At 39.1% G+C, this 27797-nt stretch overlaps 1 protein-coding gene across 1 annotated transcript in view; it reads right to left on the bottom strand.

Moving 5' to 3' along the window:
• The window catches only part of ube2f (ubiquitin-conjugating enzyme E2F (putative)), a 61562-nt gene that overhangs the window by 15886 nt on the left and 17879 nt on the right, over positions 1-27797 (bottom strand). The window contains exons 5-9 of the mRNA XM_049594648.1: positions 20346-20413; positions 14141-14211; positions 13730-13787; positions 4749-4781; positions 3254-3316 (exon numbers count right to left, since the gene is read on the bottom strand). Coding sequence (XP_049450605.1) covers positions 3254-3316; positions 4749-4781; positions 13730-13787; positions 14141-14211; positions 20346-20413 — 293 coding nt within the window. The remainder of the gene's footprint in view (positions 1-3253; positions 3317-4748; positions 4782-13729; positions 13788-14140; positions 14212-20345; positions 20414-27797) is intronic.

The following is a 27797-nucleotide window of genomic DNA, read 5'->3' as shown; positions in this document are numbered from 1 at the left end:
AAATTTGTACTATTGCCTATTGCATGCCATATAATAACCTTCTTTTTAACATACTTATACAAACAAACACATTTTATCATGCCTTCAGGTTGGATAATTTACAGTTTACAGTATGGTATGTTCAGGTAACATCCAGTGTTAAAAAACTATGTTAGCATGGCCTTTCTGATGTCAAAAACGAGGCAGGACCTTCTTCTGGAGAATGTAGATAATAGTTGTTCATGCATTCACGCTTTCACCAACAGAGTATTGTTAATAATACTTATCAAGTTTGGAGTGTTATGTTTCTTTAGTTTGCATTTGAAGCAGTTAATGGAATTAGCAAAGCTTACCAGCTACATTTGTTAGGTGACTGATGGCTAATTTAATGGTTGCTTAAGAGCAAAAGAACAATGCCAGCACCTCTGCCTAAACAGATGTCTGAAAATAAAGGTAGAGCAGTGTGCCTCATGTTTTATGTATAACCCACAACCTGGGACTGGGCCCTGCAAAGCCATTTGCATTTGCACCTGGACCAAAAGAGTACACATAAAGAGCATAGAACCCAGTGCTTGCATGAAGACATATGCTGTGTAGGAAAGTACTCCCTTGTTCATACATCCACTACTCTCTGCATAACAGATACATAATAGTTGACTCTAGAGTGAGCAGTAATTTGAGATTTTTGTCACGTTGCACAATTTTACACTCCTGACATGTGTAGAGCCCAGCGAGGTAATTTCTGTATCTATAAAAATGCAATGCATTGCAATCTGGGATTGCTAACTGTGTACATGCCAAGGACATTACATTTTTCATTCTATTGAGTGTTTTTTTAACCTCCTTTTTAGTGGGGTAATGGCCTGTCTGAGAAATGAAAGAATAGGTATATGCAGGAAATATCACAATGCTGGTGCAAAGTCAATGGATGCACTTCAGTTAGCATGAAAAAAAACAACAACTGTTGTGTGTGTTTATACAAAGCAGCATGCTGTTTCTTATGGCCTCAGAGAAATTTCTAAGAGGCTTTGGCTCACTGACAAGGTAATCTGGGTTACTAACAACAAAAACTCACATTTCTTGTATTTACTTCATGAAAGGCTCCCAATTGACACTCTCCCTGTACTACACCAGAGACTATTGACTCATCTAAATAATCATTACCCCTGTCACAAACCAGCAATCCTTTCTTCCACACTCACTCTCTTGACTTTCACAACAACACACACAGACAAACTCTCAGATCTAATGGGGGTCACATGGCAAACTTTATCACGCACTGCTGGGCACATCCCAATACATCATGGAAGAGGGTTTGTGCAAAGTGCCAAAGGTCAAATGTTGTACTTTAAAATGCTTTCAGCTCGCCTCAACTCGGGCTCAACTAACAACTATTACCGTGGTCAGCAGGCTCCCTGCTGAGTTACATTAGTTCGGTTGGCAATCCAGGAAAGCAATTACTGTAAGCCAACACTGAGAACATCAGCTTCTCCACACTTTTTGACACTGCCTGATGTACTGATAAAGAAGTGAAAGGCAGAGAGTTGCACAACATAGAAATGATTGGAGACTGCAAATGGGGAGAGATAGGGGGGAGAAGTTAAGAACCAATTATCCAGGGTGCCTATCTTGCAGAACCATCTTGATTTTCTGTTTTGCTTAGAAGAAGGCTGGCATTCAACCACTCCCATGGCAGCTCAGCATCTATGATTGTGTATACAAAAACACTGGTAAGGCCTGGATAAAGTTTGACTTTAGTTACGGTTCATAACTAGAACTACTGCCTCATGTTTGTATGCCTCCACCAACCAGTCAAGTTGCAGTAAACATCCACACCTGTCCAGACTTACAAACTGAAAATTTTGAAGGAATTAAATGAAAGGCAAAAAGTATACTTTTTCAGAGTTATCACGATATTGACATGTATGATTCCAGTAAATAATTTCCAGTGGGAAACATGCTGTCTTAACTTAGACTATTTTTACAGAGGAGCACAGAGGACTGATAGAGAGCTCCAGAGCCAATGTAAGCAGAACCAATGAGCTTGTGGTGGACTACCAGAGGAGGAGGACTGAAAAGCCACACAGGCATGGCTTCAAATTTGAATGTTGAAAGATACAAACTCCAAAACACATATTTTTTAACCCAGCAGCACAGAAGATCTATACAATCAGCACACTTTCAAGGTGGGCACCCAAGATTAGTGTCACCAAGTCAAAATCTGACCAAATGTCTCCCCTTCTGTTTAGTTACAGGTAAAGTTATGACGTTGAATAATGACCAAAACAGTGTTTTTGCAGAATATTACGATGCCATAGTGAAGTTGATCTTTGACATTCTGGATAAAAGAATGTCATCATTTTATCCTATTAGACATTTGTGTAAAATTTTGTTGAGATTTGTGTGTAAATTCGTGTGAATTTTGTGAGGCCACAGTGACCTTTAACAACCAAAGTCAAATCATTTCATTTTAAAGTCCAAGTGGACGTTTGTGCCAAATTTAAAGAAAATTCTCTCTCGGAGTTCTTGAGATATTGCATTCACAAGAATGGGACAGACAGATAGACAGACAACTCGAAAACATAATGCCTCTAGCCATAGCTGCCGCCGGCACGGAGGCATAAAAACACGCAAACAAAATCACACAAAGGCATGCAGATGTACACGCATACATACATAATACTTTACACACAATATACACATCACCAAGGAGTTTAGAGTGCTATTTTAATTTACACTGTCTTTTTTTACTGTTTTTTTACTTTACTACTTTTTATTTACTGTCTACTGTTGAGGAACATATTTAGTTGTGCATGAACAAGTATAAATTTTAAGAAGTGGCATATGCACCTGCTTCATGCATACAGCTCTTGAAAATAACATCACAGCCATTCTCTCCTCAGAAAGGCTGCTATTTGCTCTTTGTCTTTAGCCCACTACATCAGATTAAAGCACTCTCAACTGAATATCACATAATCCTACCTACAAAAGCAGGTAGTGCGCACAGGGCATCACTGAAAGCTGCAGCAGGAAAAGTACCTTCTGCAGCAGCTGTGCGTCCTGTCCAAATACGCTTCTATGCAGGCTGCCAACAGAAGCTAAGGTATGAATATGATTATGGAGACTATAAGCACATCCGAGACACTATGGGGAAGCTACCCAAGTGAATCACCTGCATGTCAATGATTAAAGTCACTTTTTGCACTGAATTTATGACTGATGATAAAACAGAATTTAGGATTCAATCACCTTGAATATGTCAGTAAAACCTCACCTTGTCTCTCAGATGATGTTCTGCTGCATCGATGTTCAAAGGGTCATCAAAGTTCAACAGGTCCTGATGCAGAGGAAGAAAGAGAGAAGACATGAAGGGTTACAAGGTACAGAGAGAAAAGGCAAAAACAGCAAAGTTAAAGAACAGTGTGAACATAAGTCAAGAAACAGGTGATTGATCATGGCCAGAAGATCTAAAATGTTTGGTCGGCTTATTACAGAACTTTTCAGGGTTCAGTACTTCTATCTGTGGGTCACATTTCTTTTCCAGATAAAAAGAAAAAAGCTGCTGAGGGAGATATTGCCCACTCAAGCACTATTTGCTGTCTGCAATGTCACCCTGAGTTCTGCAACTGCGACAAACAAAACATCTTAATTATGCTGTTGCCATAGAGATGCCATGCACAACAAGCGAGGAAAGATGCAGAGATATTAGAGAGATAAAATGGAGGATGGCCTGAGAGGTTGTTTCCTGATTAAGAGGTAAGATTCAGGGCATGGCCACACATCAGTACAGATTACCATCACTATTATCATCATAGAAACAGTGCTGACCTCTGGGCAAGTGTGGATACTTTCAAAATGCAACCAATGACGAATTTACGAAAGCTCACAATCAGCAAAATAATTTGGACTACACTACACACTCTATCTATCTATCTATCTATCTATCTATCTATCTATCGACACATTTTTCAGGAAAATCCTGCATAGTATATCTTTAAATCTGTAATAAATGTCCATATTTTGATGACTAATTTAAGAATTTAACATATCCCCTATTCACTTTATTTTCAGCATCATGTTTGCATTCATATTCACAGAATTAAATTCCTTTCAGCCTTGGTACATTTTAATGAATGATTAAATAAACATCTTTCCCCACCAGATCCCAAAATCCAATTAGTTATCTTCATTTTCTGAACCATTTGCAATGAATTACTGTTTGACCTGCAACAAGGGGACACCCAGAACCAGCTGGGGATGCATTTCCACAAGCATAATGTACAATCCATTTTTCCCCCTATCATTTCAGAATGTTCTTCATATTGAGAAGTATAATTTCCCCCCAGTCAAAAATAATGGTTTTATTACAGCTGTAAAGAGAGACAAACAACAGCCTCAGTTCATCTGATCTGAGTTGGAACTCATGTCATTGCTGTAACCTACATACAGCAAGCAACTTGAAAAAACTTCAACAGTGTGAATGTATTTGTTCAAAAGCTGGACTGTGATTGCGTTCAATCATGCCTGTTAAAGGACAGAGATCTCTGGCCACAGCTTTTTCTTATTTAACTACAAATTTTAGGGAAAACTGTGTGTAAAAACATAACCATTCATTTTTCTAAAATCTGCACAGACTGCAAAACTATCAAATGCTCAAAAATGCTGGCCATTTACCCAGTCAGTGTGATGAGAATTCAAAATGTATTTGTGGGTAGATTAGTTTATAAAAACATGTCCATGTTAAAGAAGAAACAACAAGCAAAACTTACCGTAAACAAGGAGTTCAATCCCCAGACAACGTCCTAGAAAAATAACAATGAAAAACAATGAAAAACGTTAATGATCAAATAGTCACATTGCATCACAATGTAAATACAGATTATCTACCTATTCCAAAACAAAGCTTCTTAGTTCCTGCATGTCTGAGCAGTTTTACATTATGCAGAGACTTCTGCGCACCGTTATATAATTAAAGTTACATTACATTCAATTACAATTACATTCAAATGCTGATCTTCTGAGAAATAAAAAAACACTGGTATTTGGTTGCGTCTAATCTGTCCTTTCACTCACCTTACAGGATGCAGGCCACCAGAAGCCCCATCAAATGTTTACTTTATACTTATTTATGTGCACACAACCTTACAGTTAAAGAACTGAACCACAGCTAAATGAACCATAAAAACTCTCCTACCAGTCAAAAAAGTGAATACAACAGCAATCATCATTCTCAATGTACTATAATACTACATATATATGCACTTAATTACGCTTGATTGTAAAGTAACTTCCTGAAATGCAAATGCAAGCTTTATAACTTTCCATCTCTAAGATAGTAAGCATTACATACAGTAATTATATCATGCTGCAATGACCTTCGCAAGGATTGCAGAATCTCTTTAACATTTCCTTTGAGACAAAGCAGTAGCACAGCAGAACAAAAGATTAAGTTCAAAATCATCAGTTCCTGAATCTCCCGTCAGCAGGAGCCATGGGACTCTTTCATGTATCACAGTACCATGCAGGATGCCACTCTACAGTAGGTCTGGCAGTAGCTATAGGCTGTAGGGTTTTGTGTATGGAAAAACAGCATCATAATGCCGCCCCCCCATCGTTAACGACTTTTATTATCCCCAGCTTTCCATTTACAGGAATAGTCAAGTGAAATCTAAGACCAGCAGTGAAATGTGATGGGAAATAAAGTACTGGAAGACTTCACAAAAGACCACCTACTAAGGGATGTTTTATTTCACTGGGAGCTGCTGCAAATAACTTTTAGCTGGTCTGCCAATCAATGTCAAATGAATGCTTTCAGGGATTCCACTCAGTTATCTTTCAATCATTCCACACATGTATTTATTTCATTTACATAATGAGGCTTTGAGCCAGGCTGAACTAATCACAAAGAACAATTTATAGCTTTTTCTCTGTCTCCATCTCCAATGTACCATGAACAAGTAGGTTTCATTTCCAAACTCAAAAGAACCATTGTATCATTATTATGATTTATTTATTTATTTATTTATCTATCTATCTCTAGTGAACTGAAATCAAACTTTCACCAGCTATTACTATTGCCAGCCTGTTATTAAAGGTGTCATTTCTAAAGCCTTTTTTCAAAACTCAAATTGGTGTATTTTAAATGGTACTGAATTCAATGCAATCAGTGCTGGTACACTCACTGCAGCCAGAGGATTGTCCTTCTACAAAGGAGGTAGTTTGGTGTTGCAGTGAAAGTGTAAGTGATTTTGTTACTGTCTGGTTTGAGAATCCTTTATTTTGTCTTTTTTTTTTTTTTTTTTTTTAAATCGCAATTGTCTTTTTTTGATAGCTTAGGGGTTTCTATTTGATTGTGTTGATCTTTTGTTGTTCTCTGTTGTTGTTGATGACATGCTCATACTGTATTCTGTTATGTTAGCTATGTTCTCTTATTTTCTATATGTTGTCTTTCATTGTGATGAACTCTGAGTTAATGTGTAATAAAAGTAAAATTACCATCGCAATTATCTGGTGTGAACACACAACATTCTAAAAACCTAACATAGATTCAGTATGTAGTGAAGATGGGACACGACATTTGTGTTATTTATTTCACTGCAGGTACACTAGAAGCCTTTCAGAAGGCGAATGTTTGCCACTGCGGCAGTTGGAATTTCCTGTATTCTGAATCAGCGGTCGGTGTTCCCAGCTATCTCAAATCCTACCAGCCTGTACACCACAGGCTGCTGCTGTCCACCGAGTATAATCGCATCACGACGCTTAGGAGAGCAGATTGTAGATTTAAACAGAGAAAGTGGTCCCTGACTAGAAAATATGATTTTGATGGTGATGTTTCTCCAGTGCTGTTTCTCTAAATGATTTGTCTGTTCTCTGCAGGTGAAGAGGTGTTTAGGATTATTCAGGAAGCTGAGATACCAATACAATCAGCTATTGTATCATTTGCCTCTCTGTAGTTTCTATGGTTCCCGTGGTCACACAGCAAGTGAAGTTCAATTTTAACTATACAACACTGTCAACTTAACTGCCTGTTTCATATGTAAATTTACAGCAGTTTAATTCAAAATTAATAGCACAGAAACAAGGAAAGAGAATCAGTCGAAATGAAATATTTCTGCTTAAAAAAAAACCTCAAAGCAACAAAGTTGTGAGTTTGACATGAATGTATTTTTGCATTCAATGCTTTGTAAATGTAGTGAGATGTGTTAAATTTACCACATAAGCCATTATTGCAAAGGCATTTGTGTGTGTGTGTGTGTGTGTGTGTGTGTGGGCTGAAGTGGAGAGGAGTGGTGACCAGTGAAGAGGGACATCATCACCCACTCAAAAACTAACACAATCCTTTCTGACTCACAGTTTTTGCACTTACTTTTTCCTCACATATTTTTTTGCACTCAGTGACATACGTGGACTCAAACCCAACTGCACTCATGCTTATGACCACATCCACATCTTCATTTAAGTAAACAACAAAAGACAGCATTTAAACTTGGACCAGAGACAACAAACAAATATCGACCAACTGTCAGACATGGTCCAGGGATAGAAATGGATGGACATGAAAAAGCACAATAGCCAAACCAACACATCTAATAGCAACATCAAAAGGTGACTGTACTTTCAATCTGAGGTAAACTCTCTATGGCTAAACAAAAGATAACTTCAACCATGCCTGATAGTTCCATGCCATGGCCTCCTTTCACATATCCCTTTCCAACAACAAGTTCTGTTCCGGCTCTCCTACCTAATGTTAAACCGTTCACATCAACACAAACCCAAAATAAATTGGTTTGGAATTTGAAGACTTGGTTCCCAGCTGGGACCAAAAAATAGCAGGTATTCCTTGACCTGAACTGCACACTGTGAAGACAATCAGTGGATGTGTCATATTCTACAGGTTGGAAAGAGAGGATGGTGTTTTGCACATAAAAGTCTTTACATCTTCTTAACTTCAGTATTTGCCTATGCTTGTTTTTTTGGTTAAAAACAAACATCTGTTACAACAGCTCACAGATAATAAGTACCATTTGCTATGCTATTGCTGTTTACTTCTGCTGTACACTGAGCAACGCCCTCTGCTGATGGCACATCAGTTTTGCTAAAACTGGTCGAAACTCGGACTGTTTCGCTAGACAGCAACAACGTTCCAAGAATCTTGAGTTGAACTGGTTCAAGAACCAGAGTTAATATGGTGGGAAAAGGATGAAAGTCATAGCCTAACCATCATTAGCCATTAAAAGCTCCAAAAAAGTCCAACATTTTATTTATGAATTAGTCATGAATCATTCTCAGAATCCATCGGCTGTTTTCGGCGTCTGACTTCTGGCAGACGGCGATACAGCCTCTGGAGGCAGACCCCCGATTTTTTGGCATTCCGATTTGATTTGGGTGGAGGAGGTGAATTTCTGTTTCCGACTTCCGTTTATATATAAGTAAATATGCTGAACCATTGCGATGGATTCAGAGTTTGCAGTGACGCCAATTATGTTCCGCCTCGTTAGTTCACCGCACGGACCGTTTAACCTGGCAACAACTGCAGCTGGCTCAACTGTGATTGGTCAATATCACGCGGACTACAAACAGCCTACAACCAGAAACCAGGGCTCTTCCGCTCTTCTTCTGGAGGCAAGATCTCCGGGGTTTGCCTACAGACTCTACATTCACTGAATGTAGAGTCTGTATATAGAGACTAGTCATGAATCAGTTTGGGTTATTTTAGACGATTGGTTAGAATTTCTTGTCTCTGTCTTAATAAATTAACATATAAAAATATCTACCCAAGGTTCAGACCGGCTTTGTTGCACCATAAAATTGGTAACAGACGAAATTAAAATGTCTTCTCTTTCTCCTCTCCAGCTTTGTAATGATCAGAGAGCTTTAATTCATGTATCTGTGTAGTAAAACGTTGCACAAATGCATTCCTGCCAATTAAATAAAAGCTACAATGCCAGTGAGTGTTTTTCTTAAGCTGGACTATGTGCTCACTGGTTATGATTGCTATAATGAACACAAACACACGCAGAGATAAGCATGTATTCTGTATGCAAAGCTTCTTTCCTTGCAGTGACTTCTTGGAATCAAGACCAAAGAAGAAAAGTATTCAAAACAACAAAATCACACAGCTGAGACTGAAATATGCTATAAAAGACAAGGTATTTATGTATACTTCAGAGCAAAGTATCGTTTGAAATTTTTTATTTATACCGTGCATGTGTACCCACAGAAGAGAATAGAAAAGAAGAATAGAAGTAATCAGGAGAAGGTAAACGCCACGTCTGTTCCCACTCTAAATCTGACTGCAAAAACTGAGTGTAATCATAGCTTGAGTACAAGTGATGAGATGGCATCTATATGCTTATCACCACCGCTAACACAGCAGCTGTACTAGATTTCTAAATGGCATAAAAGAAAAGAAAAAAGGTAGATATTCCCTCATTGTCTTTCTACATACTGTACAGGAATACGAAAAAGAGAATGCAATGAGAATACTATGAAGAGAGTACTTTGTTATTAGTTTTGGATGAACACGTTGAAAAGGTCTTTGGAAGTTTCTTCAAAGTGGAAATCAATACCTAGATGTGTGGTTTTCAAGTCAATAGAAGAACTAGCAGAATATAGCTTCTTCTGAAAGCAGAGAAAAGAAAGAAGACCTCCAAGTATACTAATGTGTGATAACACAAACTTCTAAAACCTGAAAACTTTAGAATCTTTTCAGGTTGGACAAACCCTGATAATAAGGTCAAGGGCAGTCTTGAAAGGAAACTCAAGAAAACACACTGGATGATTGTAGGGTTGGGCAATATTGAAAGTCCCCTACTGACGATATATCTTTAAGAAAAACAATGATATATGATATTATCGTCAAAAAAATGGCCCCTATGTATCAGCAGTAAGAGCTTTTTTTTTTTTTGCACAAGGGCATGCTGAGATCAATAAATCAGATTAATCAACTGGAACTATTTTATTCAGTAACACTTTTATCAACCTTGATGAATGGAAAGAACATAACAGAGAGACTTTCATTTTGTTTCATCAACAAACCAACTTACGCCAAGTTGCAAACTCACTGAGGTGAAGTTTTGCAGTAACGACCAAATGAGCAGTGGATTAGTATGTTTTTAGATAAGCAGTACATTACTTGTATCTGTCTTTTCCCTTTTTCTTTCCTTGTCATTGACTGCATGTTTGTTAAAACATGATGTACAGTAGCTACCTCCGAAGAACGTCAGAGAGCCGCTGCTTTGTGTGCAGCTGAGAGGCAGATAGTGCGGAAGTGCGGATATTGCTTATCTATCTATCTACAGTTCAGCTCAGTTCGGTACACTTTTTTCCCGTTTCCACTGTGAAAAGCTGTGGATGGTACCAATGGAACCGTTCCATACTGTCCCCATCTTTGGTCACCCCTCTGTTGGGGTAACTAGCACACAGATCTGGTACTAAAAGGTGGAGCTGTGAACACTGCAGTTCATTGATTGGTCAATAGAAGATGGTCACTCTGCTCAGGGCCAAGTTGTGGCTGGTTTTTACGCTTATGTAACCACTGTTCATACCGTGGAGAGTTCTATTAGTAAACTGTGACTATAAAGTGAAAGGATGTTTCGCTGCCTCTCACAGCAGATGGAGTCAGAGAAAAAATAACTTCATTCACTGGGCCTACTGCCAGCGACTTTAAAGGTGGAACTGACAACCTGAATAAATCAACACACCTTAAGTTTCACCTTAACAACTTTGACCGTTACTTTAGTAGTTAAGAGTGGATTACTTTAGTAATGAGTGGATCTTCAAGTGTTTATATATGTAAGACTATATTATATAATACTACGTTATATATAACTATGTTATGTAAACTGCATATATCCCAGTCCAGTCCAGCTTGTCATAGAAGGACTAGTCTGAGTGGGTGGAAGTTCACTGCATAGATCAGCCTCTCATTGGGCGGAACGAGCCACCCGCTGAAGTCCCGCCCTATCACCTCCAGTTGTGTAGCAGTTTTCAACCGTTTTCAACACGTCCTTTACTAACTTTTGTGGTGTTTGATCTTGCGGGGATGTAGCCATTTTTCTGCCATGGTTCACGTCCTGTAGGTGATATTTTTGTGGGCGTGTTACACCAAAACCTGTTTCCCCCCGGCAATATTTTTGCAAGCGCGCTGTTGCTGTGGCACCGCCAAGAACGACTGTGATTGGTTGAAAGAAATACAAGCAGCCGGGGCGTTTTTTCCTCCAATCTTAAAGTGAGAGTCGGCCCAGCCAGACCTTTCTTTTCTCGAGAAAGGTCTGGTGAGCGAGACCAACTGTTAAAATTTGTTCTGAAAATGACAACGTGCAACCCCGTTCTGTGGATGATAAACGAGGTGCAGACTTCCCCCTGTGTCACCGGCAATAAGGAAATACAGTGAGTGCTGGACGGAGCAATGAGTGACAACAACCCCGCCCACATATAAGGATATATAAGGATACTGTTTGCGAAGGAAACCCTAGGGTCTAGGTACCATAGGTACCATAGGTCTCAAGGGTTGCTTTTGGTTCCAAAGGTACCATACCAAAAGTGTTTGGTGAAAACAGGGCTATATAAAAAGCAAGAGAAAAGAGTCAGGGAGAGCCTGAATATAGTGCAAAATTAAAAAAAAGATATCCTTCTGTTATCATGGATGCATTATGACCATTATCATGGCCAACTAATATCATTTTAAATGATAATCTTGTCATATTGCCCAAACCTAGAGGACCCTAAAGACTTATAAATCTGGAGGTAGGAGGGCTATCCAATGCCTCTGAAAAAAATCCCTGCCCCTACACTTCTAAAAGGCAACTGCATACATGCATACATTTACACATTTCCATAAAGACGTGTATCTCAGCCTTGTGTCCCTGTAGAGAGGCACAGGTAGGGGTGGATTGGATCAGAATGTTTAAGTCAGAATTAAGCATGGAAGGCAGAGCCTCACCAAACAACTGCATTCAGTTCCACACCGTAGCTACCATCAAACATCATTTTAGTCAAATAGTTTAGCTATGGCAGAGGGCGACCTTGCTTTAAACTTCAGGAACTGTTTCTAAACAGCTCGCAAAAGTGCTGTATTAAGTGAAATATAAAGCAAACAAAGTCAAGGCAGTCTTTCATATGCAGCTGGAAAGCTTTTCATTATGAAGTTTACCTTACATTGGTGAGCAAAGGATTTTTCATTGTGTCCTGCGATGATTCCACAGTGTTTTTAACAGCCCTCAGTGGTATTTCTTGCAACTCCATTTTGTTAGTGTGAGACAGTAAAGAAGTGGCTGAATATAGAAAAAGCCTCATCTCAAGGAGTGTTACACTAGGCCTTTCCTAAATTACCAACTGAATGGAGAGCAGGCTTTTACAATATCCATCTATCCAATAGCTCCTAAATTTCTTCAAGATTTGAGCACAATCAGACGGAGTACAAGTTCACAGTCTAATTTGGGCTCAAACTTTTCACTACAGATATAAATTAATTTTGAACCCCTGCAGAGACATGAGTTTATGCATATTCATGGTATTTTCTCTTTATTTGACAAAATGCTTTGACCAACAAATAAGCACTTTCCTTAACAGCTGCTGGATGTCTTGATTAATTCTCTCACATTAACCCTACGTATAAAAGCAATTATAGGATCAACATGCTCCACAAACTGTCAATATAAAACAAAAAAACAAACATTAATTTCCCCGAAGAGTAAATTGGGGTTCTTTTGCTTTTGTCACAACTTGCTCTTGTTTTACTGTTTTATTGTTTTTATTGTTTGTCTTATGTTTTTATTTTTGTACAGCACTTTGTTTCAGCTGTGGTTGTTTTTAAAGTGCTCTATAAATAAAGTTGAGTTGAGAGTTGAGTTGAGAAAGTTTATTTGGACCATTTCTGCGATTGTTATAAACTGGCACAAACCGCATTAATCTGCGTGTCCTTGAATTATCCCACGGGTGGGGTGCTTCTGTGTTGGTTTTGTATTGTTGTGTATGTTTCATTTTGTCTGATCTGGCTGTGAAGGGTGTGAGGCATGGGTGAAGGACTTTGTTCATGATGATATATTTGTATTGTGTTGTTTGTTTTGGAAGAGAATAAATAGACTAAGTAAAACCATAAAGGAACGTGCAATGATGTCGGAGTGGAATATTTACAAACTTTGAAATATTACAAAGATCTATTCTAGCCTTTTTTGAATTGTTAATCACAAGGACTAACAACTACCAAGGGAAATTTTATGAAGTCTGGTCTGCTTTTTTGAAGTACATAAAAAAAGAAACATAAAGGAATGAGGAGATTTGTGCTGCCTGGACAAAAAGATACTCATTTGTTTATCCTATATTTGGAACATTTTTTCTATTCTATTTATTTATTTTGACTAGTGCCCAGATTTGTTCTGTTTCTCAGATATTTTACGCTGTATGTTGATTCATATTGCATTATTTTGTTTATGTGGTGGATAATTTAATATAAAAAAACTTGGTCTATTCTGCAGAATAGCTGAAGGTGCTATGAATTCTTTTTTACCCTAACTCTGAAAGTAAACATTGTCAAGTAGAGATTGCTGTCACAAGGGGAGTAAGCAAAGTCCTGTTAGTCAATCCCTCAACAAAACTGTAATGAAGACTGATAAAATGAACACTACACTTGTTTTTTCTGTTCAAGGTTAAAATGCACACGGTCAAAAATCCCTGAAACAGATTTCTACAATAGAGTAACTTTTTCTTCAACACATGGACATTCTCTTAAATTAATGCATTTATTTACCTTTAATGTTCTAGTGGGAGCCCAGCCTGTGCCATCAATAGAGTGTTCCCGCAATAAGCTGAAATTCAGAAAAAAAAGAGGGAGAGAAACACATTTACAATACTGGTATATTTTCTAAGGCACTTTGAGTGAGCTCACTATTGTATGTTTTTGCCCTCGCACAATGCCAGAGGTGTTCCCAAAAGTAACAAACCACTGTTTAAAACATCAACAAACATATAACATTTGAGAATGTGATTGGCTGCACTGTTAAAAGGTTTGCCCATTAAATTCCAGGGAACGTGGGTGAGGATGGATGTCAAACTATAGGAATACTGTTTAATTGGGTGTTGAGATAATTTTCTTAGCAGGAAGAACAATAATGTAACATAAGACAAAATGCAGCTTGAAAGAAGGTGAAGGCAGTATTACCTCAAACAGATCTCTCCATTCTCTGTGATGTTGGGATGCCATATTCTGGTCAGACATCTCACTTTAGGAGGCTAGAGATAAACATGGAGCAAGAAATGGGAGAGAGGAAGTGACATGTTTTATTTACGTTATCATTTCATTTAATTTTTAAACAAACTTTGACCAATATACACTAGTCAGAGATGATAATACAAGTTTTTGCGGAAGGTGCAAACTGAGACAACTCCATGCTTTTGCTGCTGTGGCAAAATAACGTGTGTTACTAGCTGAACTTTTTTGTCTTAGATTTTCATTGGTCACCACAGCATCAAGTTTAACTATTATGGAGTGATGTATATATAAAGACATTTTGCTCCTACTGTAACACAGTTTATTAATTAACACATTTTCAACTGTACTTTTTAGATTCACATTTAAGGTTTAAACAGCCCTTTTAAAATTTGCATGAAGGTTTGCAATCATCATACCAATGAAAGATCCTCAATGACTCTGCAAGGTTACAGTTTCTTTTCTTTGTAGATATTTTGTAAAACACTCTCCAAACTAATTCATCTTCTAACTACTTCATCCTCTTGAGGGTCGCGGGGGGCTGGAGCCTATCCCAGCTGACATCGGGCGAGAGGCAGGGTACACCCTGGACAGGTCGCTAGACTATCGCAGGGCTGACACATAGAGACAAACAACCATTCACGCTCACATTCACACCTATGGACAATTTAGAGGTATCAATTAACCTAGTCCCCAATCTGCATGTTTTTGGACTGTGGGAGGAAGCTGGAGTGCCCGGAGAGAACCCACGCTGACACGGGGAGAACATACAAACTCCGCACAGAAGGGCTCCCACACCCGGGATCGAACCGGCAACCCTCTTGCTGTGAGGCGACAGTGCTAACCACCACACTACCGTGCCGCTCACTCTCCAAACAAATTTATTTGTATTTTCAGTTATGTGCTAATGCTACTCAAAGTGAATCAATCAAGCCTATTTTGTTCAGTAAGGACACACATGACCCACACACAAATAGACAAATGGCCAAGAAAATGCAACAAGGCCATACATGTTTTTTTAATTAACTACAGTATTTGCCCCTGGTGTGATGTGGTTAAAAGGTTTTGTGTGTATTTTCCCTTTTTTCTTAGCTTTTGTGAGAGTCAAACAGACCAACTCATAAAACTTGGACCAGTGTCTACAGATGGTTTATTCAATGATAATGGCCAACATGCTTCTGTGAATCCATGTCTGCATAGAGTCTACATTCCACTGTGTTTTAGACTTTGAATCATTATTTGGGGATTTTATCATTTGCACTTCTTGTATTCATATTTTTCTATTATTGCACTATATGTTTGTATCTAATCTTGTATCCTGTTCTGTACCTGTTTTTTTACTTTGTTGTTTGTTTCCCGTTTTACACCTGGACCAAGGAAACACAGTTTCATTCCCCTATATACTGTGCAGCACTATTAATGGATGACTATAAAATCTCTCTTTCCTATCTCTTCACTTGTCCAGTTAGATTTGATAAGGCACTGTGCTTCTCCATTAACTCAGTTTCCGAGTTTGACAATTTAAAGCCAGTTTACATGCTTCAAAATATCTACACAAGTAGAATTAAAAGCACACGTTGAGTTTTTACTAATCTGAGAAGACATTTGAAAGTAATCTGTCAAGTCAGCCCAGAATGCAATGTCTGAACTGCTATGCTTGTTCTCAAATATGTTTTTTTTTTTTTTTTTTTTACATTACATCTGTTAGCATTAGCCTTGCATACTGCAACAGAAGAAAGAAAAAGGTAGCTGTCATTTTTCTCAACTAATTAAAGTCACATAAGCTGTTGTAAAATATCTATTATCATGTAAATTCTTTCTTCTTCCTTGGTAACACAGAAGCTATAGCAGTGATGGAGAAAAGTAAAAAGCAAGTAAATAATAATAGGAGGTTTCGGGAAAAGCAAGGAAGAAAAGGCTGTACCGACTGCCTCCATACACCACTGCCTCTAAAGTGCAATGTAGTATGTTCCTATTGTTCAAGCAATAACAATGGTTGTTTGCTCCAGTAATACTCACACAGAATAGAAAGCATGAGAACATGACCTTGGTCTTGAAGTCTTTTCCCTGGATTCTATTAACGTCAGAAATCATTGAAACTCTCTTCGAAAAATGGCGTTGCCTCTCAATCTCACACCTGCTTAATTCACACAATGTGGACTCCCCTCTTAGATAAAAGATAAAAGATAAAATCAGCAAGGGTCAGAGTCTAAACTTTCTCCAACAGGACTCCCTGAAATTAGAACCGCTCTATGATCAATGAAGTCACCCAAAAATAAAAAACCCAAGACCTATCTTACATTAATTCCCTAAAACACCATGTGTTCAAGTAGCATGAACGCTAATGGATCATGATTTTCGTAAGCCTGATGTTTGTCAGAGACGGTCCATGACTAAGAGTACAGTCTATCAACAAAACATCATAAAGGAACAGAAACTGAAGGGTGTTAGAATAGAAATAGCAAGAAACTGCAAACGCCTCTAAAAACGCCCTGCCTTTTTCATGAGACACTGATCAATCTGAAATGTTTGCTCTTTTTTGTTGTTGTTGTTGTTGTTTTTTCAGATGGTTTGTTCTATTGACCTGCCTGGGAACCACATGAATCTGCAAGCTAATGTTTCATTTGCTCTGGCAGATACGTCTGGTCCCCCTCTGCTTTGGACAGGTTTCCAGCAGGCTGACATGGCGGGTCAATCAAAACCATGTATCTAATATGGAACATGTTTGAGATGAAGACCGTAAAGAGGAGCTCCATGGAAGCATTTTCAAAAACAACCAAGATGGCTGCAGCTGATACGGAACTTTTTCTCGCTACCGTTATCACATCTGTATTGAGCAAACCAGATGGTATATTTTCCAACAAGAACAACAGTAAACTGCATTTAAAGATTTTCTTAAGAAAAAAGATGTGTTTGCCGATTTTGCGATGGGTTTTGGCAAAAGTTCAACTTATGATATACCAGCTCATCTCTGCACGCTGGAGTCTGTTTGCATTTTTCTGTTGCTCAGGCATTTTTTTCCCTCATCTGCCCTTGTGTGCTGTGCTTGGCTGGTGCTACAGTGATTTGCCACTACACCGGGCAAACCTAGTCACTGGTCGGTCGCTCAAGGCTATGTCCCATGTGTCGATGCTTTGATTGGTTGCAGGTCTAACCGATTGCATCCAGAAGCATTTTGGTCTATGCCTGTTGATAACTCCTCTTTGAAAATGAACAGAGAGGTTTGATTAATTCACATTTGCAATTTGGTCTGGTGATGTCAGGCTACTGCTGACAGCATCAAGATAGAAATTATTCAAAACACCTTTTAACAAATAAGGAAACATTTTCTTAATTTAATTCTTTTTTTTGTATAGTTAATGGATATCATTCTCTATAAAAGCTGAAGTGATTCAAACTGTGCACATGTTTTCAGTGATTTTAATTCTGTTTGTCACACATTTTCAATCTCTCCCCAGGTATTAATTACAGCCCAAAATACCTGTCTAGTGGGTCCCTTCCAAATGGACACCTGTTGTTTCTTAGGTTTATCTGGGTCATTGCTGTTAGTGAATTCCAACAGCTCCAAGCACTGTCTGTGCTGTGTAGCCGTAGAGCTCAAACATTTTTTTTTGGTTAATCTGATGGATAAAAAAACAATTAAAACCACAGTCCTCACCTAAAGCCTGTATGTATGACAGAAAATCAATGAAACGCTGTTCAGAGGCACAGAATGAACCACTGTACTGTGAGCTACAGGGAAGATTTCAACCAGGCTGTAGACCGCTTTTGTCAACTGATTTGATGTTGGGGGAGTGTGTTTACTCAGACTCACCTGTAATAAATATTCTTCATAATTACTAGCAGAGTAAACGGCATTCATTCCCCTGACTCGCTTTATAACTGCTGAGCAGTTTAACCCCATTACAGATTTAACATGATTAATACTGATATGAAACACTTCTTAAAGAGGTGATGAACACTGAGCAATATGACTGGGATTTGTGTGAATATTACCTTATGCCAGATATGACACTGCAATTAATATCCATCTAGATTTGCTAGAAAACTAGATTGTGATTTCACATTTTCAACAGCCAGGTGCAGCTGTCTTTCAGCAAGCCAGATGATGATGTCATTGAGTTGGTTCCTCTTTGATGTCCGTCTGCTTGCTTGCCAACAGGAGTTGTTGAAGTAGACTTAGCTAACTTGGTGCCGTAAACCGTGTTTTTTTACAGCTAGTGTATAAGATGTTTTGAGTAGAGTCATGCACGAATGTACGCAAAGTCACATGGCACCCAATGGATGGGACACGTTGCATTGCTGGTATCCACCTTATTTTCTGTTTTGACAGAAAAACTTGAGTCTGGGATTACTTATATGGATATATAATACTGGGAGAGGAGCCTTGCGAAGCCGTGAGGTGTAAACAGAGTAAGACTTCTGGTTTATTATCTAAGGTGAAGCCAACATCATCATCAGCTGAACATAATAAGCCAATTCTGTTGCTGAAGAGGGAGCTCTTTGTTTCCAGATTTTACCAAAGAGCCAGCAAGATTTTGGTGGTGTCTCCATTTCAAGGATAACAGTCTATTATGCACACCAAGAGGAGAATGGTCGCACCAACGCCAAACCCAACTGCCCCCCTCAGCTATCTAACCTGGACACACATGGGGAAACAGGACAAATTCAAGTGACAGTCAACCCCGACAGTTTTTCTGATGACAAGTCATACTGTTTTTGTTTGTTTGTTTGTTTTCTTTCCAATGCTTCATGATGCAGAAGATGCTGATATTTGACTCGGCCTCTACAGGTAGGAATGATGTTAATCATGATATAAGGTGGCTTGTGGATGTGACCACCGCTGGGTTAGGCTAATGTTAGCTATGTTAGCTGTGACGTAACAATGTTAAGGTATTGTCGTAGGTGTCTCGTGTTGTTGTGGTCGTACAACTTGATGGAGGCAGTAGAAGAACACATATTTGGTGTGGGAAAGTGATTTCTGTCATTTGTCAACTTGACATTGACTGTAACGTTCACTTTCACTTTCGCTGCTGTTATTCTTCTCCATTGGAACAGGTCTTAACACTATAGCTGGTCTTATTGGCTTAAAATTCATAGGCACTTAATTTTTAACTTTGTCTGTGGTTGTTTATTTCTCATCATAAGTCAAACAAACTCCATCATTTCAACACGTTACAAAAACATTTACAGTGGTCTGAAGTACTCAGCGCTCATTATAAACAACCAACCAAATGACGTCACCAACTAGCTTGTAGTAACATGGCTGCACTCTGCTGGCGAAAAGATGAAATACAATCTAGTTTTCCAGCTTATCTGGGTGGACAGTAAGTTTGACTGCAGTGTCATATCTTGCTTTAGGTAAAAGTGAAAGGAGCCACAGTCATATTGTTCAATGTTTCATCTCCACTTTAAACTTTCTGTCTGGTCTTACTGCTCTTCCCCAATATCAATCACAGGAGCAATTCTCCACTTGAATGCCACAAGGCCCAACTTTATGAATCCATTAACCTTTCATGATTGAATGTTTATTATTTATCATTCTGTGGCAGGCATCATAAAACTGACACAAATGACTACATGTAGAGGAAACAATGTGTGTGTGTGGGTGTATGTGTTAAAAGAATTCTACAAAAGACAAAGATATAAGGCATACAGAGACGTGCAGGGCTACATACAGACACCAACAAAAGAAACACACACAAGCACATGCTGGCATGGTGAGATAACGCCCGTCTAGCAAAAATGAATAGAAGTACAGACACTAAAGAGGTGAGCAGATTAACTTTAAATCAAAACGGCCAAGTGAAACAAAGTGATGCAGTGTACTGCAGACCCAGAGAATAAGAAAAAAAATATACTAGTACCTTGACTCTCCTACCATTAAAATTCATATAGGAATGTCACTATGCACACATTTTTAGTCATTGCCAGCAGTTGATAAAACTTTAATCTTTGCTTCATGCACAAAACAACAGGACAAAATAGAACACACCACGATTCAACACCAAATTTGGAAGGGTTGTTATTTTAATGGGGCAAAACTGGAGGCTACCTGATAATGCTGAAAACACATAGGCAGGCTCACAGACACACACAGGCAGATACAGAAATGCACTTTTTAGGCCAAACAATGAGATATAACTGGACTACTCACCACCATGTTATATGCTTCTGGGACATCTATTTCAAACTGAAACTTTCCACTTTGGTAGTAACCCTCATCTGGAAGAAGATGGAGGAGAAAGGTCAGTGGAGAAGGGTTTTTAATAATGAGCATGCATTTAATGACAAACATCAACTCACAAATTCCTGTGAAAAGAGGGACTTTAATCATCATCATACACTGCTGATCAGGATTTAGATATACAGTACAGGCCAAAAGTTTGGACACACCTTCTCATTCAATGCGTTTTCTTTATTTTCATGACTATTTACATTGTAGATTCTCACTGAAGGCATCAAAACTATGAATGAACACATGTGGAGTTATGTACTTAACAAAAAAAGGTGAAATAACTGAAAACATGTTTTATATTCTAGTTTCTTCAAAATAGCCACCCTTTGCTCTGATTACTGCTTTGCACACTCTTGGCATTCTCTCCATGAGCTTCAAGAGGTAGTCACCTGAAATGGTTTTCCAACAGTCTTGAAGGAGTTCCCAGAGGTGTTTAGCACTTGTTGGCCCCTTTGCCTTCACTCTGCGGTCCAGCTCACCCCAAACCATCTCGATTGGGTTCAGGTCCGGTGACTGTGGAGGCCAGGTCATCTGCCGCAGCACTCCATCACTCTCCTTCTTGGTCAAATAGCCCTTACACAGCCTGGAGGTGTGTTTGGGGTCATTGTCCTGTTGAAAAATAAATGATCGTCCAACTAAACGCAAACCAGATGGGATGGCATGTCGCTGCAGGATGCTGTGGTAGCCATGCTGGTTCAGTGTGCCTTCAATTTTGAATAAATCCCCAACAGTGTCACCAGCAAAACACCCCCACACCATCACACCTCCTCCTCCATGCTTCACAGTGGGAACCAGGCATGTGGAATCCATCCGTTCACCTTTTCTGCGTCTCACAAAGACACGGCGGTTGGAACCAGAGATCTCAAATTTGGACTCATCAGACCAAAGCACAGATTTCCACTGGTCTAATGTCCATTCCTTGTGTTTCTTGGCCCAAACAAATCTCTTCTGCTTGTTGCCTCTCCTTAGCAGTGGTTTCCTAGCAGCTATTTGACCATGAAGGCCTGATTCGCGCAGTCTCCTCTTAACAGTTGCTCTAGAGATGGGTCTGCTGCTAGAACTCTGTGTGGCATTCATCTGGTCTCTGATCTGAGCTGCTGTTAACTTGCGATTTCTGAGGCTGGTGACTCGGATGAACTTATCCTCAGAAGCAGAGGTGACTCTTTGTCTTCCTTTCCTGGGTCGGTCCTCATGTGTGCCAGTTTCGTTGTAGCGCTTGATGGTTTTTGCGACTCCACTTGGGGACACATTTAAAGTTTTTGCAATTTTCCGGACTGACTGACCTTCATTTCTTAAAGTAATGATGGCCACTCATTTTTCTTTAGTTAGCTGATTGGTTCTTGCCATAATATGAATTTTAACAGTTGTCCAATAGGGCTGTCAGCTGTGTATTAACCTGACTTCTGCACAACACAACTGATGGTCCCAACCCCATTGATAAAGCAAGAAATTCCACTAATTAACCCTGATAAGGCACACCTGTGAAGTGGAAACCATTTCAGGTGACTACCTCTTGAAGCTCATGGAGAGAATGCCAAGAGTGTGCAAAGCAGTAATCAGAGCAAAGGGTGGCTATTTTGAAGAAACTAGAATATAAAACATGTTTTCAGTTATTTCACCTTTTTTTGTTAAGTACATAACTCCACATGTGTTCATTCATAGTTTTGATGCCTTCAGTGAGAATCTACAATGTAAATAGTCATGAAAATAAAGAAAACGCATTGAATGAGAAGGTGTGTCCAAACTTTTGGCCTGTACTGTATGTCACCAAATCATCATGACCTTCCATGTGATTCAAAACTTTAAGATCCAAGATACAATTATCTCAACCTTTTAAAACATGTTTTACACACACACTCACACAAAAAAAAAGCAGATTCGTAGATTTTGACTTGAATTTCATGTTCCCACAACAGGCATTCATTAACAAGAAATTATCATATTTCCTTCTTTAAAAATAAAAGCAAAAATAATGACCCCTAGGTGTAGGAATAAGACTTCTAGAAGACCATGCTCGGACCAGAAACGACACTGCATTTAAAAGGGGCTGTGTTGCTCAAAGTACTTGTGAGCAGGTTAAATATGATTTATGAGCCAAAACTCTGGTACCAGCGTGATGCTAAAATTCTGAAAACATGATGGTACCCATAATTCTCCAGTACTGTAGGCCCACGGATGCAATTCTTCCAGACATGACTGGGCAGCATACATACCTTCAAGTGTTCTAGTCTAATGTTCAATGCAGGAGGAATGCTTATCAGCACAGAAGAACAACAACACGTGGAAGACAGCAACAAGTGCAACTGCAGTGACAGCTCCACTTATACTCAGGGAAAAGAAAAGTGTTCTTCCCTGGCACCAGCATATTTTGTTAATTCTATGCAAAGAGAGTGCCTCATCTTAACACTTTGCTACAAATGCCAGCAGCCTGACGAGTCAGTGAGCATCTACTCTAGTTGAGGACTGCATGTTTATTTTTTCCTGGTTGCCAAGACTTTAAAAATGTTCTCTTAAAACACAGGGCTGGGTACAACGCTGTGCTCATCATTGTCACTTTTTACCCAGCCACTGAATCACAGTGGAGGACGGCTGGTACAAACAGCCCCAGTTACATCTTAAATGTAAGGCTGTTCTCACAAATTGTTCGTATGTTTTCCTATGAAAAGTAATAAACCCAAAGTTGTATGCATCCCACAAATTATTTAAGGCTGTAATCATGTGACCAATGCGCTGACGGGAGTAAATGAGGCAGTGGTCCCAAGAGGTCTTTGTAAGGAGGCAGACTGAGGTGGTGGATGGGTCACAAAAATCTGGACTTTCCCTTGGAGTCGCTTGTTCAGAACTATGTGAATTTTTACATCCTGCCATAATTCTTTTCCTAAACCTAACCACAGTAACTCTACCTGCATTTTTTATAGGGTATCATACAAACCGGCCTACGAGAATACGTTGTATATGTCCAGGGGCTGAACAACAACAATTATGGAAGAGAAATATGTTATGTTTCCTCACCCACAAAATCTCATACACCCACAAAGACTAGCAGTTTGCTTTCAAGGCCAAACATCAGGGAATAATAAAAAAGACAAGACAATAAAATCTAAATTAAATGAAATGTTTTAAATTTTTAATATATATTTATTACATGGGATTTATTGTTTCACTTTTTTTTTTTTTTTACCAAGGTATGGCACTGAGTTTTGAAAATTGTGGAATTTTAATGATACTGGTATCTACTACCAAATTATTGGTATTGTAACATGCCTAGTCAAATTTAAATAATATCAATCCATCTCTACAATTGCAAGATTAACAATGTGCACAGGCACATATTTAATTGGCCAAATTCAGTATGCGACCTAATGATGCTAAACTGCGAGCAAAAGGTGAGCCACATTCAACTATTTGCTGGCTCTCCAGTGCCAACGCAGTGATCTCACTGAATTGAAAGAGGTTGTGTCTGAACTCAGAATGACAGCTAAAATTGACCAGCTCGGCCAAGATCAATAAATCTGCGACAGGAGAGTAAATGAGAGGAAGAGTTGAATCTTAGCCGAGGAAGTTTTCTCAGGAGAGCTAAGACCAAATGTGTGACCTTTCAGCCTAACCACATTCTGTAGGTCAAGCATAACACTAGCTTAATCCTCCCTCTCCATCTTGCGATGGCAGACAGTACATACGCACACACACACACACACACACACACACACACACACACACACACACACATTTACCGGGGAAGACAAATGTGTAGAGGGCTACACGTACATGCAAGCAGAAAACATGGAAAATATACACACATGACAAATTAGATGTTTCTTAGTCAACTGCGGTAACATTTGTTTGACCAGTTTATATATCCATCTACCTTTCTAAGCTGTCCAATCAATGTAACCTATCTCACCCTCCATCTCTCCATCTCTCCCTACTAGTAGCCTTTAAAGCCAATTAAAGGCTTGTTCAGGATCTGTTTGAGAGCCGTCTTTAATTAGTGGGATAACATTTACATTTCTGCTGTGATCTTATGGGGCCACATGGTCAAAAAAGGATAGGCATAAAAACGGTTACAGCACTTTTAGGTACCAGACTAGGAGAGGGTGTAGAAGACTTGCTGCGGAGCTTGTTAGAGCTCATACAGGTGGACTCATACTCTTAGCAAGTTCTGATAGAACCAAAAGTGAGAGAGAGATTGAGATGAAAGGACGGACTTGATAGTATCCAGATTTGCAGATTTTGTCTAAAGTACCTTACCGTGGATCACATACTGAAATACACTTCTACACAGTTATTTGAATGCTGCTTTGACACAGTATCAATACCACTTAAAATCGTGTTTCAGAGGAAAGGGGGTTTTACGCATGCATTCAAAATTGGAATAAAGGCAATCGGCTCACTCGCTCTCAATCTCCACTCCAGTCTTCCACTCAAACACTGAGCAATTGAGATAAAGCCTTTGTAAAAGGGCTACCTCAACCTCACCCAGCTTCCATTCACTGCAACAAAGACAGAGGTACAATTTAATTAGACCGCACAAACAGTCTCCCCTGTATTATAAATGAGAAGAGACGACGGGAGATAAACACTGTGTTATAGAGAGATACAGCTTGAGCAGCTGTCAAGTAGAGAAGAAGATAATGAAAGAAACAGCTACACATCAAAACCAAGGGATGAATGAACAAAAGGGGAAAAGAGCAACAAACTGAAAGACAGAAGGGGGAAAGAAAGAGAGCATCTACTGACTAACAGTAGCAGTCAGAGGTCATGAATAATTCATGAGTGTCTTCAGTACACTGGAACAGTCAGCCTTTACTGTCACAAGACACTGGGCTTGCACAAATGCACACTCACACACATACGTACAACCTAACAACTAAACTCCAAATCTTCTGGGAAAATAGACGCTAGAAATAATTTATTAGGGAGCAACAAAGTTCAGGAAGATGCTCGCAAGTTAGTTAATGGAGGGTAGCCCCAAAAAAAAAAGTAAGACCCAAGATTCATATTTACTTCCGGCTGTACATAGAAGTTTGACTTTGTGTAGGGGATGAGTTGCCGTGCATTGTTGCTACTAAACTATGACACTAAACTACTAAAATAACCAGGAGGACACAAGCACAACACACGTTATTACTCCAGTACCTCCTGATGTATACAGAAAAATCCCCAGAGCCGCATGCTGCTTCGTATCAAGTTACCATGGTTACCATAACCACCCCATACACAGGGGGGAAATTAGCCATCACACCCAGAACAATTAGCATTCGTAATTACAGGGCATGATTGGTGTTGACAGATAATTACGGTCTCTGACAGACCTTCAGAAGACACAACCACAACTGTGAGCACAACAAAGACATCTTATCACAAGGAAACACCAACAAATAAGACCTTTCTGTTTTTTTTGTGGTCCTGATTACCTTTTCATTTCCTTTTTTATTTTGCACAGATTTTCAGGTAGAGTGGAGGGTTGGAGGCAGGTGCAAGAAATAAGGTTTGGGAGGGGATATAGGTCCATGTCCCCTGGAAACGATGTGGGTCTTTGCCACAATACTCTCCCGGGATGCCTTTGTTAAATGTATAGTAATTTGTGCCCTATTTAAATCAATTTAATCTTGAGACAAAATCATCAGAGTCAGTGTGAGGGCTTGCTCCTCTCCATCACCTGTCATGTCTCATCCTTGGCATTAATCTTTAACATATCAGAGAGGGATTGTACTGACCATCCTGTCACTGACTGGTACCATGGGGAGAGCAAAAAGACATACCATCACCACTCCACTCAAAACCAAAGCTATGAAAGTATGGTGATGTTATCCCATTATAGGAAATTCTGCAAGATAAATTATACTGAAAGGCAGCCGGGCTACTGTGAAAAGCTGTTTACTGGGGATGTAACAGTACCAAAACCACACAATATGATATTACCACAATAAAAGTCTATACAATATTTATCATGATATTCAAAAATTAATGGAAATGATGACTTCACAAAATGTGCTGTTTTGGATAATAAATCTGATGTGAGTTTTGGCCAATTTCACTTTGGTTCTGAGCCCATCCCTTGAGAGTCTGTCTCCTTGACTCGTATAGAGTGTGCCAGTAAACCCGGAACTCCATTAGTGCTTTTAGCACTTCCGGTTCTCTCGTCTAAAAGTCAATATGTTTTTTGAATGGGATTTTGGTAAAATGCCTCAAAAAAGGTCTGTGGTTAACAAAAGCTTAAGTGAGTTTCAGGTTTTGTTCTACGACATAAAACACGTCAGTAAATACCCTACTTGTGAATTTTGAAGCTTTTGTGTGTCGTAAAAAAGGCGGTTGCTAACAAGTTGCTCAATACGACTACAAACCCTGTCGGAAACATTAAACGTCATCACCCCCGAACAGGCAAGAGTGCTGGCAGTCTGCCATTACAGCTTCTTATTTAGCTTAAACAGTCCGATCTCCCCATTGTACAATGTTTTTAAAATAAAGCGGCTGAAATCAGTTGAAAACTTAGTGGCGGTGACGTCAAGAGTCATGCGACCGTGGAGTAGTCATGAAGTCCATTAAAGCCTAACGTTAGCTTTTTACTTCTGGCGATCGCATTTAAGCTTCAAATGCGGTATGAAAGGTGTTCATATGTGAAGATTATCTTGCTGAACAAAACCTGTAAGTATCATAAACTTGTGTTAGCCACAGAGCTTATTTTCTGACATAATCCAAAACGCAATGCAAAAATCACATTCACTTTCTCTTCCGGGAACCAGCGCGATGCTAAACTTCCGGGTTTTGACGTCAGCCGTGGCACACTCTATATGATTGCGCCCTCTGCTGCTCAAACAGAAACAACACAGTCAGGGCTTGACATTAAGCTTTTAAAAAATATAATAAAATCAAAAGGGATCTGGACAATCATAATTTATCAACATACAAAACATACAATTGGTGATTGTAACTTAAGCATTATTTATTGCCTGTTTTGCTTGCACATGGCCAGTTTTAGGTGATTGGAGGAACATTCAAGCCAAAAACAAGATGGGTGCTCATTATTTCATTGTGTAGTGTGTTTGCAACACTGTCAGGAACACAGCCTCCACTGTGTCAACAGACTCGCCCCAGCCATCATGGACAGCTAATAACAATAATAACTGTTTTCAACACAGAAAAATGGATAAATAAAATCACAGAAGACATTTCATTTCAGATCTATCATTACCGGTTTTCTTTATAAAGTATCCAAAAAGACAGCAGTTCAAGCCTGGATTACAAAGCTTCTGGAAGGGACAGGACTGCAATGGAGCCCTCTTTGGTAAATGTAAATGTCTCACATGTAGGTTTCCAGAGATATTTAATGTCAGTAACATTATGTCGTATGACATTGTCAGACCCAGA

Source organism: Epinephelus fuscoguttatus, linkage group LG13 (assembly GCF_011397635.1).
Source record: "Epinephelus fuscoguttatus linkage group LG13, E.fuscoguttatus.final_Chr_v1".
NCBI lineage: Eukaryota > Metazoa > Chordata > Actinopteri > Perciformes > Serranidae > Epinephelus > Epinephelus fuscoguttatus.
This window is presented reverse-complemented; position numbering and strand designations above follow the sequence as displayed.